Source organism: Rhinoderma darwinii, unplaced genomic scaffold (genome assembly GCF_050947455.1).
Source record: "Rhinoderma darwinii isolate aRhiDar2 unplaced genomic scaffold, aRhiDar2.hap1 Scaffold_66, whole genome shotgun sequence".
NCBI lineage: Eukaryota > Metazoa > Chordata > Amphibia > Anura > Rhinodermatidae > Rhinoderma > Rhinoderma darwinii.
The window spans coordinates 57,863-77,123 of NW_027464216.1; the positions used below are offsets into that span (position 1 = coordinate 57,863).

General features: G+C 39.8%; 1 protein-coding gene across 2 annotated transcripts; it reads right to left on the bottom strand.

Annotated features, from left to right (window-relative positions):
* Nucleotides 1-13,225: 13,225 nt before the first annotated feature.
* On the bottom strand, nucleotides 13,226-18,784 carry LOC142728041 (phosphatidylinositol polyphosphate 5-phosphatase type IV-like). 2 transcript variants are annotated; one of them, XM_075849080.1, is made up of 12 exons: nucleotides 18,166-18,784; nucleotides 17,702-17,793; nucleotides 17,356-17,480; nucleotides 16,966-17,085; nucleotides 15,895-15,990; nucleotides 15,622-15,783; nucleotides 15,331-15,446; nucleotides 14,986-15,122; nucleotides 14,671-14,778; nucleotides 13,869-14,003; nucleotides 13,664-13,749; nucleotides 13,226-13,576 (listed from the first exon to the last, which is right to left on the bottom strand). In XM_075849080.1, the coding sequence occupies exons 1-9, from the start codon at nucleotides 18,478-18,480 to the stop codon at nucleotides 14,703-14,705; spliced, it is 1,239 nt and encodes a 412-aa protein (XP_075705195.1). In that variant the 5' UTR covers nucleotides 18,481-18,784; the 3' UTR covers nucleotides 13,226-13,576; nucleotides 13,664-13,749; nucleotides 13,869-14,003; nucleotides 14,671-14,702. The 2 variants fall into 2 exon arrangements, with proteins under 2 accessions (XP_075705195.1, XP_075705196.1); XM_075849081.1 differs by having other exon boundaries at nucleotides 14,671-14,795.
* Between the last annotated feature and the right edge of the window lie 477 nt (nucleotides 18,785-19,261).

The window sequence follows — 19,261 nt, forward strand, 5'->3', positions numbered from 1 at the left end:
CCAAGTAATGTCAACGTGACTTTTCCTTAACCCCTTCCCGCTCCTTGACGTACTATTACGTCATGGCAGCTGTATCGTTCGCGCTCCATGCCGTAATAGTACGTCTCGGGAGTAACGGCCGTTTCGGCCGTCCTCCCGACACATACAGGAGCTGTGACGCTGCTGTCTTGTTCAGCAGCTGTCACAGCTCCTACAGCGGGGACCGATCGCTGTGTCCCCGCTGATTAACCCCTTAAAAGCCGCGTTCTATAGAGATCGCGGCTTTTTAGGGGTTAAGCTGCCATCGCCGGCCTGCTACGCGATAGCGGCCGGCGATGGTGACTATGGCAACCGGACACCAAACAATGGCGTCCGGCTATGCCATAGACGGAAGCCTAGTGGGTCCTGACAACGTCAGGACCCACTATGCTTGCTGTCAGTGAGTAGCTGACAGTTCTAATACACTGCACTACGCATGTAGTGCAGTGTATTAGAATAGCGATCAGGGCCTCCTGCCCTCAAGTCCCCTAGTGGGACAAAGTAATAAAGTTAAAAAAAAGTTAAAAAAAGATGTGTAAAAATAAGAAAATAAAAGTTTTAAAAGTAATAAAAGTAAAAGTCCCACTTTTTCCCTTATCAGTCCTTTATTATTAATAAAAATATATAAACAAACAAATAAACTATACATAATTGGTATCGCCGCGTCCGTAACGGCCTGAACTACAAAATTATTTTGTTATTTATCCCGCACGGTGAACGCCGTAAAAAAAAATATTAATAAACCGTACCACAATCACAATTGTTTGGTCACTTCACCTCCCAAAAAATGGAATAAAAAGAGATCAAAAAGTCGCATGTACCTAAAAATGGTACTGATGGAAAATACAGTTCGTTACGCAAAAAATAAGTCCTCGCACGGCTTTATTGATTGAAAAATAAAAACGTTATGGCGCTTAGAATAAGGTAACACAAAAAGTGAATGATTGTTTACAAAACGTATTTTATTGTGCAAACGCCATAAGACATAAAAAAAAACTATAAACATCTGGTATCGCCGTAATCGTATCGCCCCGCAGAATAAAGTGAATATGTCATTTATAGCGCACGGTGAACGCTGTAAAAAAAAAAGTATACAAAAACAATAGTAGAATTGCTGTTTATTAGTCACCACGCCACCTAAAAATGGAATAAAAACTGATCAAAAAGCCGCATGCACCCCAAGAAAACTACAATGGATTCCTCAAGGGGTCTAGTTTCCAAATTGGGGTCACTTTTGGGGGGTTTCCAATGTTTTGGCACCACAAGACCTCTTCAAACCGGACATGGTGCCTAATAAAAAAGAGGGCTCAAAATCCGCTAGGTGCTCCTTTGCTTCGGAGGCCGGTGCTTCAGTCCATTACCGCCCGAGGGCCACATGTGGGATATTTCTCTAAACTGCAGAATCTGGACAATACGTATTAATTTGTGTTTCTCTGATAAATCCTTTTGTGTTATAAAAAAAATGGTATAAAAAGAGTAAATTTCACCTCTACTTTGCTCTAAATTTCTGTGAAACACCTAAAGGGTTCATAAACTTTCTAAATGCTGTTGTGAATACTTTGAGGGGTCTAGTTTCTAAAATGGGGTGTTTGATAGGGGTTTCTAATATATGGGCCCCTCAAAGCAACTTCAGAAATGAACTGGAACCTAAAAAAAAAAAAAAATGAGGCAATACTTCGCTTCTTACATTATACTGATAATGAGCCGTGCCCACTCCGAGATGACCCCAGTTTTGACCGTTTGTATAAACGGAGACCCCTATTAGACCGTTCCAGTGCCCGGTTTTCCCAAGCATACACCCCCGAGAAGTGTTTTTCTATTGATGAGTCCCTGGTACATTTTAAAGGGAGGGTTCAATTCCGCCAGTACCTGCCAGGTAAGAGGGCAAGGTATGGCGTGAAGATGTCTAAGCTGTGCGAGAGTGCATCAGGGTATACCTACAGGTTTAGGATATATGAAGGAAAGGCCACCCCCAAACCAGACTGCATCCTGGAGTACAATAGGTACATGGGAGGGATGGACTTGTCAAATCAAGTCCTGAAGCCCTACAGCGCCATGCGGTGTGGTATAAGAAGCTGGCCGGGCACATCATACAGATGGCTTTGTACAATGCGTATGTGCTACGTCGATGTGCAGGCCAGAGGGGAACTTTCCTGGAATTTCAAGATCTAATCTTTAGGGACCAGGAAGGGGGGGCACCCAGTACTTCTGGAAGCGAGGCCACACGCATCGTACCAGGGCAACACTTTCCAGGAGAAGGTCCCCAAACCGGTGGAAAGGGAAAGAGTCAAAAGAGGTGCAGAGTCTGCTATAAGAGGGGGATAAGGAAGAACACAATATACCAATGTGACACGTGTCCCGAAAAACCAGGGCTCTGTATAAAAGATTGTTTTAAAATGTATCATACATCCCTTGATATTTAATTTACCCTGATGCACTCCGCACAGCTTACCCCCCTCATCTTTCCCTTCTGAGCCCTGCCGTATGCCCAGGCAGCTGATAACAGCCACATGTAGGGTATTGTCGTACCCAGGAGAACCCACATTACAATTTAAGGGGTGTATATCTCCCGTGGCGCATGCTGGGCACACTATATTGGACACTGAAATGGCATATACATATATAAAATTGCAAATCTCACACTGCACCATCTGCTGCGCATTATCTTTTACACAGTACCTGTGGGGTCAAAATGCTCACTACACCTCTAGATGAATGTCTTAAGGGGTGTAGTTTTTAAAATGGGGTCACTTCTCGGGGGTTTCAACTGTACTGGTACCTCAGGGGCTTCTGCACACATGACTTAGCACCAGAAAAGCTCCAGTAGGCCAAATGGTGGTCCTTTCCTTCTGAGCCCTCCCATGGGCCCAAAGGGCAGTTTATCACCACAAATGGGGTATTGCCGCACTAAGGACAAATTTGGCAACAAAATGGGGTATGTTGTTCCTTGTGAAAATAAGAAATTTTGATCAAAAATGACATCTTATTGGAAAAAATATCATTTTTTTCATTTCACAGCCCAATTCAAATAGGTGCTGTGAAAAACCTGTGCGGTCAAAATGATAACAAAAACCATAAATGAATTCCTTGAGGGGTGTAGTTTCCAAAATGGGGTCACTTCTGGTGGGTTTCCATTGCTTTGATACCTCTGGGGCTCTGCAAATGCGACATGGCACCCGAAAACCAATCCAGCAAAATCTGGACTCCAACAAACACATAGCGCTCCTTTCCTTCTGAGCCCTCCCATGGGCCCAAACGGCAGTTTATCACCACAAATGGGGTATTGCCGCACTAAGGACAAATTGGGCAACAAAATGGGGTATGTTGTTCCCTGTGAAAATAAGAAAATTTGATCAAAAATGACATTTTATTGGAAAAAATATCATTTTTTTCATTTCACAGCCCAATTCAAATAGGTGCTGTGAAAAAACTGTGCGGTCAAAATGATAACAAAAACCATAAATTAATTCCTTGAGGGGTGTAATTTCCAAAATGGGGTCACTTCTGGTGGGTTTCCATTGTTTTGATACCTCAACGCCTCTTCAAACCTGGCATGCTGCCTAAAATATATTCTAATAAAAAAGAGGCCTCAAAATGCACTAGGTGCTTCTTTGCTTCTAGGGCTTGTGTTTTAGTCCACGAGCGCAGTAGGGCCACATGTGGGACATTTCTAAAAACTGCAGAATCTGGACAATACATATTTAGTAGTGTTTCTCTGGTAAAACCTTCTCTGTTACTAAAAAAAAATTGAATAAAATTGAAATTCAGCATAAAAAATGAAATTTGCAAATTTCATTTCCAATTTGCTTTAATTCCTGTGAAATGCCTGAAGGGTTAAAAAACTTTCTATATGCTGTTTTGAATACTTTGAGGGGTCTAGTTTTTAAAATGGGGTGTTTTATGGGGGTTTCTAATACATAGGCCCCTCAAATCCACTTCAGAACTGAACTGGCACCTTCAAAAAAAGGCTTTTGAAATTTTCTTAAGAATATGAGAAATTGCTGTTTATGTTCTAAACCTTGTAACGTCCAAGAAAAATAAAATAATGTTCAAAAAACGATGCCAATCTAAAGTAGACATATGGGAAATGTGAACTAGTAACTATTTTGGGTGGTATAACCGTCTGTTTTTCAAGCAGATGCATTTAAATTCTGAAAAATGCTATTTTTTGTAAATTTTCTCTAAATTTTGCAATTTTTCACAAATAAAGACTGAATATATCGACCAAATTTTACCACGAACATGAAGCCCAAAGTGTCACGAGAAAACAATCTCAGAATCGCTTGGATAGGTTTAAGCATTCCGACGTTATTACCACATAAAGTGAAATATGTCAGATTTGAAAAATGGGCTCTGAGCCTTAAGGCCCAAACTAGGCTGCGTCCTTAAGGGGTTAAAAAACAAATTATATAATATTACATAAATACTTTCAACTGGGACCCCCACTAATCCTGAGAATGGGGATCCTGAACTCCTCATTCATCCTTACTGCACCGCCCCCCCTCAAAGTGAGGAGGAGCTTGAATGGAGCAGCGGTCGAGTATGCACCCACCGCCCCATTTAATGTTTATGGGACTAAGAGGAACAATTCTAATATAGTAGAAAGGAAGACCTAAGAAGTGGATGAAGATTCTCACAAAAACATAATTACAATTACAATGCTCTTACCTTATGTGCTGTAAGGACATGAACACAGGCAGCTAAGTTTTTTGGCACTTCCTCCTAATACCCATTAAATAGACCTTGCGGTCAAATCGTCCACCAGCCAAGGGGATGCTGGAATGAGAAATATATTGATGTAAGACATATGATAATGTTAGCAGGTAACCACACAATAATTGTTTAGCTTGGCATCATATAATCCTCCAGTGCTGTCACCCAGGTATACAGCCACCTGCCCCCTAGTGTGAGCTCTGGCTATAAGGCCCATGTAGTAATGGCGGCTACTGAGAGGATCATATCAACATGGAGGAAAGCATGACTTACTTATCTGAACCAGGCCTGAGCTTTACTTCAAAGATGCCATACACGGGTCGATGGTCTGATGTTTTTAAAAGAGGGCAAGAGTCGTATCTCAGGACTCGCACATCTCCCTCACATTGGCTCTTATACAACACCCTGTCCTGTAGAGGTCATGAAATAACATATCAGTGAAATCATATTATACATTTTTTATTTACTACATTGCATCATATAGATAAATTCTGGGCCCAATTTATTTAAATTGCCAAATATTAAGACTTTATTATCATTATATCATGGGTTAATGATGGGTAGCTGCTGTGGTGGTCCTTTATTTAGAGGATTTGTCTTGCTCTGGATCCACACAGCTTAAACTTACAAACCCGGGCGATACTTCATGGAATTTATTGTCTATTGTTTCTTTAGCTCTGAAGACCAAAAAAAAAAGATATCTTACCGTGTATGATGGAATTCTCTGCTTTTCTGATGTATCATAGGTGTCTGTGCCAATGTCAAACTTATAGGTAGGAAGGAATTCAATGGTGTGCTCCTTAAACCCTACAAATATGGACCCTTGAGTTGAAAGGACAAAAAAAAGTATTTGCATTAAAAACATGTGGAACTGATGATTGTAGGACTATATAAGAATGTGGTGAACATATCCACCATCATGACAGTGATTTGTATTGATCTGTTGAGGTGTATGTGGTAATGGCTGAGGAGTGATAGAGATCTGTCTACTAGTAACTGTACCGTTGTTCTTGGCTTCATTCAGATGGTCGTGTTTGAGGAGACTGGACATATCTCTTCCTTTGATGTTCTGCAGAAGAGATTCCACAGGTTTTTCTGTCCTCTTTTAGTTGGAAATTGAGATCCCCAAACCAAAAAACTCGATCAAAGCGGCTGGTGACGTCCACTGTAGAATCAAATAAACAGATGACACAATTAGGTCACATGACTGCATTAGACTCGATGGAGATAAATGGAGAAATAAAGAAATCCAAAGGTTCAACCACATAAGTAATACTCACAGGCATTGGAGTTTATTATTTCCGGAATAATTTGAGGCAGACGGAGACCCTCGGTTATGGTCTTGTAGTCCTTGATCCTTTTTTGACTGCCCTAACAGCCAACAAAACATATGCATATTAGTAAATGAGACCTCCTGGAATTAGGACAACCACCACATTTTCATTTTCTTTGACAATATAATCTAGGTTTCTTTATCTGATCTGATCTAGGTTTCTACTTCTTAGGTTGTGTGGTCTGCAAATATTTTATAGTTAAATGGGAATTCCATCTAAATTTATCTTTTGACATTTCAGAAGAGGAGACTGGTGGAGTTCCATGATCTGGTTCTCAGTCGCACTGATATTTCTGGTACTCTATATCTAAGACACAATAATGTTTTTGATAGAGGATAATGAATTTCTATAGCGGTCTGTAGAGGACATTAGGCCGTTTATCCATCCACTATTACTCTCCTCTCATTACATAGAATAAGTTTGATGGATTAGAAAAAGTTTGAACAAATGGCCGAAGAACCTTTCATTTTGCACCCAAACAATAATAGTACAGATCTCTTCATATTATATAATATATTTCAGTTTATTATTAAACAGCAGCACTTTTATACACAGTAAAACTGTACATAGTCACATATTAATATCGGACATACTTACATTTCATATGGGAATTAATAAACAGGAAAGATGTTCCAAAGACAGTGAAGGCAACACCCAAAGCTCCTTTAGTTTTTACATGGTGGAATAGCCTGGTTGTTACATGGGTGTGCTCTACCTCTGTATAAGAAACACAAGGAGAAGGGTCAGTGGTAATAGTACCACATGCATCAATGAAACATAGATAATTTCCTCCTAAACGCTGGATTTATTACTAAACATTATATTACATTTTGTAACTGTGGAATCAGCTCTCAGATCTCCAATACTCCATATAGTGAAGAATCTGAGAGTGGAGCTGTCAGGCGTCTAATTCTAATGACTAAATGAGATGTAAAAACACAATAGTTTATTACTATAATCAGGACACATAATGTAGATGTAAGAAAGTAAATCACACCTGAGCAGAACCAGATCAGTTCCCGTCTAATAAAGATGGTGAGATACAGGACTCCGAGCCCGGATGAGTGGTATAGCACGTAGTGCGGACCAAGGGTCTCCTGTAATTTTATCTCCCATTCCCGCCTACAAGAAAACACAATTACATTTATTTATATATTAATAAATGACGCCAGATTAAGATCCTCAATTTATCTGTTAAACAATCCATAGTATGACCTCTGAGGTTAAATAGGAAAAGTAGAGAGTGATCCTACAATAAGTAGAGAATCGAGAGAGAATATAGGCTGTTGTAAGACGACTGAGAAGACTTACCTGTTTGGACATCCTATGGACATCCATGCAGTTTGGGGAATTTTGCTGTGAAGTGTTGTCCTGGTATAATACGGGCACCCTCACTTCCAGTAGATATGTTTGGGCCCTGCCCTTCCTGTTTCCCTAATTTTTAGGGCCTTGATAAATCGCCACTTGAAACAGAAGGAATGTTCCCCTCGGGCCGGCACAACTGCATATATTTTTTTCCTGACTTATTGGAGCCATAACTAATTTTATTTTTTCATAAACATATTGGTATGTGGGCTGATTTTTGCGGGAGGAGCTGTAGTTATTATTGGTACCATTTTGGTGTACATGCAACTTTTTGATCACTTGTTATCCTTTTTTGGGGAGGCAAGGTGATCAAAAAACAGCAAATTCTGCCATAGTTTTTTAGGTTTTTTGAATACAGCGTTCACCATGCGTTATAAATTACATGTTACCTTTATTCTGCGGGTCAGTACGATTCCGGCGATACCTAATTTATAGAACTTTTCTATGTTTTACAACTTTTTACACAATAAAATTACTTTCACTGTTCATATTGTAAATTCATATGGTCACCGGAAGACGCAACCAAATGTCGTTCAAGAGCACATTGACATCTTATCTATGGAGACTTAACTTGTTTCCTGATGAGCTGATAGGAGATCCGTGGGGATTGTGTCACCCTAGCGGCTTCCCTGCTTAATGTGTTTGTCTCCGCTTGTAAAGAGAGTCCAAAATAAAATTTTATGGAACTGAAGTTTAACCCCTTAAGGACGCAGCCTAGTTTGGGCCTTAAGGCTCAGAGTCCATTTTTCAAATCTGACATATTTCACTTTATGTGGTAATAACGTCGGAATGCTTAAACCTATCCAAGCGATTCTGAGATTGTTTTCTCATGAGACATTGGGCTTTATGTTAGTGGTGAAATTTGGACGATATATTCAGTGTTTATTTGTGAAAAATTGCAAAATTTAGAGAAAATTTATAAAAAATAGCATTTTTCAGAATTTAAGTGCATCTGCTTGTAAAACAGATGGTTATACCACTTAAAATAGTTACTAGTTCACATTTCCCATATGTCTACTTTAGATTGGCATTGTTTTTTGAACATTCTTTTATTTTTCTTGGACGTTAGTAGGCTTAGAACATAAATTTCTCATATTTTTAAGAAAATTTCAAAAGGCTTTTTTTTAAGGTACCTGTTCGGTTTCGAAGTGGCTTTGAGGGGCCTGTGTATTAGAAACCCCCATAAAACACCCCATTTTGAAAACTAGACCCCTCAAAGTATTCAAAACAGCATTTAGAAAGTTTATTTAACCCTTTAGGCATTTGACAGAAATTAAAGCAAAGTGGAGGTGAAATTTGCACATTTCATTTTTCTTGCTGAATTTCAGTTGTATTCAATTTTTTTCTGTAACAAAGAAGGTTTTACCAGAGAAAAACGACTAAATATGTATTGTCCAGATTCTGCAGTTTTTAGAAATGTCCCACATGTGGCTCTAGTGCGCTTGTTGACTAAAACACAAGCCCCAGAAACAAAGAAGGACCTAGTGCATTTTGAGCCCTCTTTTTTATTAGAATATATTTTAGGCAGCATGCCAGGTTTGAAGAGGTGTTGAGGTGTCAAAACAGTAGGAATCCCCCAATAGTGACCCCATTTCGGAAACTACACCCCTCAAGGAATTCATTTATGGTTGTTGTTACCATTTTGTCCCCACAGTTTTTACACGGCAAGTATTTGAATTGGGCTGTGAAATTTAAAAAATGACATTTTTTTCAATAAAATTTAATTTTTCATCAAAATTTCTTATTTTCACAGGGAACAAAATACCCCATTTTGTTGCCCAATTTCTACTGAGGGCAGCAATACTCCATTTGTGGCGATAAACTGCCGTTTGGGCCCATGGGAGGCCTCAGAAGGGAAGAAGCGCTGTGTGTTCTTCGGAGTTCAGATTTTGCTGGTTTGGTTTTCGGGTGCCATGTCGCATTTGCAGAGCCCCAGAGGTATCAAATCAATGGAAACCCACCAGAAGTGACCCCATTTTTGAAACTACACCACTCAAGGAATTAATTTATGGGTAATGTGAATATTTAGACCCCATAGTTTCTTCACAGAACTTATTTGAATTGGGCTGGGAATTAAAAAAAAATATATTTTTTTCCAATTATATGTAGTTTTAGCTCAAAATTTCTTATTTTCACAAGAAATAAAATACTCCATTTTGTTGCCCAATTTGTCCTGAGTGCGGCAATACCCCATTTGTGGTGATAAACTGCCGTTTGGGTCCATAGGAGGGCTCAGAAGGAAAAGAGCGCTATTTGTTCTTTGGAGTCCAGATTTTGCTGGATTGGATTTCAGGTGCCATGTGGCATTTGCAGAGCCCCAGAGGTATCAAAGCAATGGACACCCACCAGAAGTGACCCCATTTTGGAAACTACACCCCTCAAGGAATTCATTTATGGGTAATGTGACCATTTAGACCCCATAGTTTCTTCACAGAACTTATTTGAATTGGGCTGGGAATTAAAACAAAATTACTTACAATATCCCATTTGTGGTGATAAACTGCTGTTTGGGCCCATGGTAGGGCTCAGAAGGAAAGGACCACCATTTGGCCTACTGGGGATTTTCTGGTGCGAAGTCATGTATGCAGAAGCCCCTGAGGTACCAGTACAGTTGAAACCCCCGAGAAGTGACCCCGTTTTAAAAACGACACCCTTAAGGCATTCATCTAGAGGTGTATTGAGCATTTTGACCGGAGACATACACCCCATAAACTGTAATGTGGGTTCTTACGGGTATGGCAATACCCTACATGTGGCTGTTATCTGCTGCCTGGACACACAGCAGGGCTCAGAAGGGAAAGATGAGGGGGATAAGCTGTGCGGAGTGCATCAGGGTAAGTAAAACTGGGGTAGATTAAAAATCAAGGGATGTATGATACATTTTGAAGCACTCTTTCATACAGAGCCTTAGTTTTTCGGGACACGTCACATTGATATTTTGTGTCCTCCCTTACCCCCTTCTTATAGAAGACTTTGCACCTCTTTTGACTTTTTCCCTTCTTGCCAGTTTGGGGAACTTCTCCTGGAAAGTGTTGCCCTGGTACGATGCGTGTGGCCTCGCTTGCAGAAGTACTGGGTGCTCCCCCTTCCTGGTCCCTAAAAATTTGTTTCTTGATAACCACCTCTTGAAATTCCAGGAAAGTTCCCGTCTGGGCTGTACATCGACGTAGCACGTACGCATTGTACAATGCCATCTGTATGATGTGCACGGCCAGCTTCTCATACCACACCGCATGGCGCTGTAGGGCTTCAGGGCTTGATCTGACAAGTCCACTCCTCCCATGTACCTATTGTAGTCCAGGATGCAGTCTGGTTTGGGGGTCTCTGTACTGGTACCTCGTACAGGTACATGGGTACTGGTGTGGGCATGTATTGTTGTCAATACAAGGATATCTCTCTTGTCTTGTACTTGACACACAATATGTTGCTGCTGGATTGTGCCCTGCTCTCACCCCTTCTGGGTGTTTGCCCTGCAGAGTCTTAGGGAGGCCTCTCAGATTTCTTCTAGCAGTGCCGCATGCCGCAGGACTTCTGGAAGCGAGGCACTTGAAGAGTGGGATGCTGTTATAAAAATTATCCAGGTAGAGTTGGTAACCCTGGTCCAGCAGTGGGTGGACCAAATCCCAAAAATGTTTGCATTAAAAAAGGGGGGGGGCATTCTGGGGGCTGAATACTGGTGTCCTTCCCTTCATATATCCTAAATTTGTACGTATACCCTGATGCACTCTCGCACAGCTTATACATCTTCACGCCATACCTTGCCCTCTTACCCGGCAGGTACTGGCGGAATTGAAGCTTCCCTTTAAAATGTACCAAGGACTCATCAATAGAAATACACTTCTCGGGGGTGTATGCTTGGGAAAACCGGGCACTGAAACGGTCTAATAGGGGTTTCTGTTTATACAAACGGTCAAAACTGGGGTCATCTCGGGGTGGGCACGGCTCATTATCGGTATAATGTAAGAAGCGAAGTATTGACTCATTTAATATTTTTTTTAGGTTACAGTTCAGTTTTAAAGTTGCTTTGAGGGGCCTATATATTATAAACCCCTATCAAACACCCCATTTCAGAAACTAGACCCCTCAAAGTATTCACAACAGCATTTAGAACGTTTATGAACCCTTTAGGTGTTTCACGGGAATTTAGAGCAAAGTAGAGGTGAAATTTGCATTTTTATTTTATTTTGTCAGAAAATCCTTTTTATACCATTTTTTTTATAACACAAAAGGTTTTACCAGAGAAACGCAACTCAAAATGTATTGCCCAGATTCTGCAGTTTTCAGAAATATCCCACATGTGGCTCTAGTGTGATAATGGACTGAAGCACCGGCCTCCGAAGCAAAGGAGCACCTAGTGGATTATGAGGCCTCCTTTTTATTAGGCACCATGTCCGGTTTGAAGAGGTCTTGTGGTGCCAAAACAGTGGAAAACCCCCAAAAGTGACCCCATTTTGAAAACTAGACCCCTTGAGGAATCCATTGTAGTTTTCTTGGGGTGCATGCGACTTTTTGATCAGTTTTTATTCTATTTTTAAGTGGCGTGGTGACTAAAAAACAACAATTTAACTATTGATTTTTTATTCTATTTTCTTTACAGCGTTCACCGTGCGCTATAAATGACATATTCACCTTATTCTGCGGGGCGATACGATTATGGCGATACCAGATGTTTATAGTTTTTTTTATGTCTTATGGCGTTTGCACAATAAAATACGTTTTGTAAAAAATCATTCACTTTTTGTGTTACCTTATTCTAAGAGCCAGAACTTTATTATTTTTCCATCAATAAAGCCGTGCGAGGACTTATTTTTTGCGTAACGAACTGTAGTTTCGATCAGTACCATTTTTCGGTACATGCAACTTTTTGATCTCTTTTTATTCCATTTTTTGGGAGGTGAAGTGACCAAACAATTGTGATTCTGGTACGGTTTATTATTATTTTCTTTTACGGCGTTCACCGTGCGGGATAAATAACTAAATAATTTTGTAGTTCAGACCGTTACGGACGTGGCGATACCAATTATGTATAGTTTATTTGTTTGTTTATATATTTTTATTAATAATAAAGGTCTGATAAGGGAAAAAGGGGGATTTTTACTTTTATTACTTTTAAAACTTTTATTTAGTAAATGCGTAGTGCAGTGTATTAGAGCAGTCAGCTACTCACTGACAGGACCCACTAGGCTTCCGTCGATGGCATAGCCGGACGCCATTGTTAGGAGTCCGGTAGCCATAGTCACCATCGCCGGCCGCTATCGTGTAGCAGGCCTGCGATGGTAGCTTAACCCCTAAAAAGCCACATTCAGTATTGAACGCGGCTTTTAAGGAGTTAATCAGCGGTGACACAGCGATCGGTCCCCGCTGTAGGAGCTGCGGCAACTGCTGTACGAGACAGCAGCTGTCACAGCTCCTGCATGTGTCGGGAAGACGACCGAAATGGCCGTTACTCCCGCGACTTAATATTCCGTCGCTGAGCGCGAACGGGATGGGATGGTCAGAACAACGGAATATTACGTCGCTGAGCGTTAAGGGGTTAAACAACTATCAAATATATCACTGTTTTACATCTCCTGTCACTTTTTTTCCAACATATGATCTAATCCAGTACATATGGCGGCACGTTCCATACTCTCTCTATTGTGTACATATGATACAATGTCCTGTCACCTACCACTGGATTAAACGCGATGTCACACAAATAGCGCTGTGAAGAGTCGGTTAAGTGAATTGTATACTCCGTGGTAAGTTGCAGCCGGGCACTGAACACACTAATAAATACCAGTCACACTTATGGATTGATGTTAAAGATTTATTTATGGTTTTTGTTGATCAAAATATAAGATGGTAAAGATGATGTTATACAAGATCCAGCAAAAACAATGGAAGATGTCACAGTATATACTGTAATGTCAGTAAGGGGTGGTAAATCTGTATTCCAGAGACACAGGAAGAGATGACATGTTCTCCTGTTCTGGGCCTGGTCTTCTGGGTGACATTGATGCCCCGATAACCACACTGATGTCTCTTCTGTGACAGATGTAGACAATTTTAAGTCTCGCCATTGGGATACTTGTAAGATGGCGGGTTCTGCCCTTGGTTGTTATTGCCATTGATGTTGATGGTCTGTTTGTATCTGCTGACTTGCTCTGGGGGGAGAAGCGCACAACCCTATTAAATATTCATTATTCAGGCTGCTTAACAAATATAGAGAGGACATATCTAGAGGAACTTACCTTTCTGTCTATCAGCAACGATGGCGGCTCCTCCAGTGACAGGGAGCGCTGTTCTCGCCAGATATAACGCGGAATTGATGTTTATGCTGCAAGAGAAATATTTGCTATTAATGCTCTACTAATGTGTGTTTCTTAGCAGGCACAAAATATAGAAGATGTTTTATTGCGGATTTTCCTATTAGATCCTGGGGGTTACACTACAAACCTTGAAGATGGTTGATCCAAGCGGTGGGTTTGATCTAAAGCTGCGCTGTTCAGGATGTTACAGGAACTTTCTGATGTTCACAAAGGTGGAATCATTGTTTTATGCACCTGAGATGGTAAATGTTCCTTAGGAGTCCTGCAAGATGCCAAGTAATGTCTTACATCCATAACAATGTTCCTTGTATCTATCATGTTTGCTTAGAAGCTAATGCACCATAAAATACAGTTTATCCATCCATCCTAGTGGCAGGATTCTTTAAGACACTTCAAATGGGGACATTTTTTAACTTTTCTATGCCAGTTTTTTTTACGTAGAAAAGTTATAAACGGAACAAAAGTCACAATTTGCGGTAAAAATTGTGATCTGTGTAGTTTCTGCGCTTACGGCACTTTTCTAAAAAGTGGACAGAGAGTAGCTGGAGGAGCAGAGCCATCAGCGGCCGACACATTTATCATAATAACATGTATTATTAGTTATTAACGTGTGGGCGTTTTCATAAATTAGGCACATTTTACGCCAAGTTTTTTTTATATTAAGACCGGTGTAAGAAACGTCAGTCTTAATAAATTCCCACCAATCTGTTATACTATATACATGCTTACAGTTTTCCTCTAAAACCCACAACCTTCATTTAGAAATTAAAAAAATATCTGAAAACAAGAAAATGTAACTAGAAGATAGAATGACTTATTTACAATTTCTTTATGTTGGTTGATAAAATAAATGACAGATTCAGAGGAAGACTTAAGAGGTGGAAGAACATTCTCACAGCAAACATACTAGACAAGTACAATGCTCTCACCTTATGTGCTGTCAGGACATGAACAGACGCAGCTACTTTTTTTGTCCTAACCTCCTAATGCCCTTCAAATAGATCTTGCGGTCAAAGCTTCCACCAGCCAATGGGATGCTGGAATGAGAAATATACTGATGTAAGACATATGATAATGTTAGCGGGTAACCACACAATAATTGTTTAGTTTCACATCCTATATTACTCCAGTGCTGTCACCCAGGTATACAGCCACCTGCCCCAAAGTGTGAGCTCTGGCTATAAGGTCCATGTAGTAATGGCGGCTACTGAAAGGATCTTACCAACAACATGGACATGACTTACTTATCTGAACCAGGTCTGAGCTTTACTTCAAAGATGCCAAAAACGGGTCGGTGGTCTGAGGTCTTCAAAACAGGGCATGAGTCGTATCTCAGGACTCGCACATCTCCCTCGTATTGGCTCTTAAACAACACCCTGTCCTGTAGAGGTCATGAAAATAACAAATATCATCAGTGCAATCATATTATCATTTATTTATAAACCTCATAGCATCATAGACTGAACATTTCGGCCTATTTTATTTAAGTAATATAAATTTTGAGACTTTCTTGCATTTTAGGTTTGAAAATCTATCCATGACATCTATTGTTTCTTTAGCTCTGTAGACCTGGAAATAAGATATCTTACCGTATATGATGGAATTCTCTGCTTTTCTGATGTATCGTAGGTGTCTGTGCCAATGTCGAACTTGTATGTAGGAAGGAATTCAATGGTGTGCTCCTTAAACCCTACAAATATGGACCCTTAAGTTAAAAGAAAAAAAAACATGTCAGTATTAAAAACATGTGCAAGAGATGTAGGACTATATAAGAATGTGGTGAACATATCAACCATCATGACAGTGATTTGTATTGATCTGTTGAGGTGTATGTGGTAATGGCTGAGGAGTGATAGAGATCTGTCTACTAGTAACTGTACCGTTGTTCTTGGCGTCATTCAGATGGTCGTGTTTGAGGAGACTGGACATATCTCTTCCTTTGATGTTTTTCAGAAGAGATTCCACGTTTTTTCTGTCCTCTTTTAGTTGAAAATTGAGGTCCCCAAACCAAAAAACCCGATCAAAGCGGCTGGTGACGTCCACTGTAGAATGAAAAAAACACAGGACACAATTAGACCACGTTACTGCATTAGACTCAATGGAGATAAATAGATAAAGGAATCGATAGGTTCAACCACATAAGTAATACTCACAGGCATTGGAGTTTATTCTTTCCGGAATAATTTGAGGCAGACGGAGACCCTCGGTGATAGTTTTATAGTCCTGGATCCTCTTGTAGACTGCCCCAACTGCCAACAAAAAATATACATATCAGTAAATATGACCCCCTGGAGTTTAGGACAACCACCATATTTAAGTTTTCTCTGACAACAGGTTTCTTTATCATATATTATCTAGGTATCATATCTACTTCTTGGGCTGTGTAGTCTGAATGTTCCCTCAACAATTAATTTTCTGCAAATAGTATTTATTTTAATAGGATTTCTATTGACATTTTAGAAGATGAGACTGGTGGAGTTCCATGATGTGGGTCCGCACTCTGTACACCAGACACACTGATATTTCTGTTACTGTAAATCTAAGACACAATAATTTTCTTGACAGAGGATACAGTATTTCTATTAGGGTATGTGCACACAATAACGTCAGTTACGGCTGAAATTACGGAGCTGTTTTCAGGAGAAAACAGCTCCTGCATTTCAGACGTAATTGCTCGTACTCGCATTTTGTGAGGCGTCAATTACGGACGTAATTTGGAGCTGTTCTTCATTGGATTCAATGAAAAACGGCTCCAATTACGTCCCAAGAAGTGTCCTGCACTTCTTTGACGAGGCTGTTATTTGCGTCTTTTGACAGCGACGCGTAAAATTACAGGTCGTTGGCACAGTACATCGGCAAACCCATTGAAATGAATGGGCAGATGTTTGCCGACGTATTCAAGGCTTTTTTTTTCAGACGTATTTCGAGGCGTAAAACGCCTCCAATACGTCTGAAAATAGGTCGTGTGAACCCAGCCTAATAGTCTGTAAAGGACATTAGGCCGTTAATCCTTCCACTATTACTTGTCTCTCACTATATAGAATAAGTTTGATGGATTAGAAGAAGTTTGACCAAATAAGGAAGAACCTTTAATTTTGCACCAAAACATTAATAGTACAGATCTTTTCATATCATCTCATATATTATAGTTTTTTATGAAACAGCAGCACTTTTATACACAGTAAAACTGCACATAGTCATATATTAATAACAGACATACTTACATCTCATATGGGAATTAATAAACAGGAATGATGTCCCAAAGACAGTGAAGGCAACACCCAAGGCTCCTTTAGTTTTTACATGGTGGAATAGCCTGGTTGTAACATGGGTGTGCTCTACCTCTGTATAAGAAACACAAGAAGAAGGGTCAGTGGTTAATAGTACAACATGCAACAATGATACAGATATTTTCCTATTAAACGCTGGAAATATTACTACAACATCATTTCACACTTCGTAACTGTGGAGTAAACTCTCAGATCTCCAATACTCCACAGTGAAGAATCTGAGAGTTGGGTTCTCAGACATCTAGTTCTAATGACTAAATAAGAAGTTCCAACTAATGACTTCAATTAGGACTTATTATGTAGATGTAAGAAAGTCAATCTTACCTGAGCAGAACCAGATCAGCTCCCGTCGAATAAAGATGGTGAGATACAGGACTCCGAGCCCGGATGAGTGGTATAGCACGTAGTGCGGACCAAGGGTCTCTTGTAATTTTATCTCCCATTCCCGTCTACAAGAAGACACAATTTCAAGTTTACATATTAATAAATGACACCAGATTAAAATACTCAACTCATCTATTAAACAATCAATATTATAACCTCTGGGGTTAAATAGGAAAATTAAGGAGCGATCCTATACTAAGTAGAAGGTCGAGAGAGAATTTCAATCAGCCGACCTGTAGTCCATCTGCAGACATAGACTGTTGTAAGACAACCTGAGAAGACTTACCTGTTTGGACATCCTTCCTGAACGCCAATTACATAAATGTCTTTGGTGTCATCTGATGGCAACAGCAGATCCTCTAGATTTTGTGGGAACTCCTGCTCAAAATATGAAGATATTAATAATGTATACACAGAGCACCAACCAAACTGACATCTTCTATATCGCCTACAAAAAATTCTATCTGATCGAATTGGATTTTAGTCTTTATAGACGATGGCCAGGGCTGCAGTCTTAGGATCGGAGGTATTGCCATTCCAAAGACATAGGTTATTAGTTTGACAGTTTGCAGTGTGTGCAGCAACAGTGATTGGCCCAAATGTTTAGCAAATTTGGGCCTATGGTAGGATATAATATGTCTATGTGATATCCAACTGCAAACTAAAGACACATGGTTACTGACCCAATTTATCCAACTGTAGATCAGACACACTGATGGGTCACAATAGATATTGTACATTACTTCTCACCTTCCCCTCCATATTCCAGGTGGCAACGTATAATCTCAGCCGTCTATTTGGGAAACAGCGATCCAGTTCTTTAGCGCCAATCACAGCGCTGCTGCCCAAGCTCCTGATTGCGCTCTTCTTGGTGTTCTTTGAGCCAATGTCACAAGATTTGCTGTGACTTGGATCGCTGCATTTTTCAGCTGGTATGTCTTTGATGATAGAAAACTTCTGGAGCGAGATGTTAGGCTCTTCCATTGTTGGTATCTCTTTCATCAGATTTCCTTTATCAGGAATCTGAGAGACATGATATTTTTTTGTTTTTCTCCAAAAGGGCATGGTTGTTTAATGCCCCGGGTGCAAAACTGCACCAATGTCCGTGGTAGAAAACCAGGAGGCAGTAAAGATTCAATTTAACTAATCGCCTCTAGTTCTCTGAAAATAGGACAAATCGCTGACCGTAAAAGCAACACAGTAAGTAACACAGTGTCAATCCAACAGCAAGATCTAGAATGACCAGAGAAAGAAATAGTTAGCGAAAAAACTCTGAGGGAACCAGCTGGAGAAATTAGTTATAAAAGCGGCATTCCAAGTACAGGATCTGGTCAATCAGAAGTGTTTGAAGATCACATTGCTTGGGGTCTTGGGTTCTTGGACCACCTGTGAATGACATTGCTTGGGGTCTGGATGTTGGAACAATGTATTGGTTGTTGAATTGACACAGTATGACATTTCCGGGGTTTATGTAATTTTTATATGAGATACTAACCATAATTTAGAACCTCTGTAATTTGTTATAGACAATATTACATTATATATATATATATATATATATATATATATATATATATATATATATATATATATATATATTAATTAATGAAAAATGACAATTGCTATTGAGGATACAGTATTAAATCACTTCCCTAATATTTTTATACTAGTAATTATTAATAATAATAGCGTATTTTACATAAGTAGAGAACCTAAAAGTAATTCCCTAGTAAATATTTATTATGAGAATTACTCCTATTATAAACTGAAGGGTTCCAATAATACGTTCTCAGGGCTGCGGGTCATTCACATTCCCTTTCTTTGTGGTTGCTTTATCAATTTACCA

What these genes read in the sequence shown, in the direction of transcription:
- LOC142728041 (XM_075849080.1), bottom strand. Translation starts at nt 18,480, where the DNA reads ATGCCCTTTTGGAGAAAAACAAAAAAATATCATGTCTCTCAGATTCCT. An exon ending in CAGGAAGGATGTCCAAACAG is followed by an intron (nt 17,481 to 17,701) that starts GTAAGTCTTCTC and finishes GTCTTCTTGTAG; the next exon opens with ACGGGAATGGGAGATAAAAT. An exon ending in AGAGAATTCCATCATATACG is followed by an intron (nt 15,123 to 15,330) that starts GTAAGATATCTT and finishes TGACCTCTACAG; the next exon opens with GACAGGGTGTTGTTTAAGAG.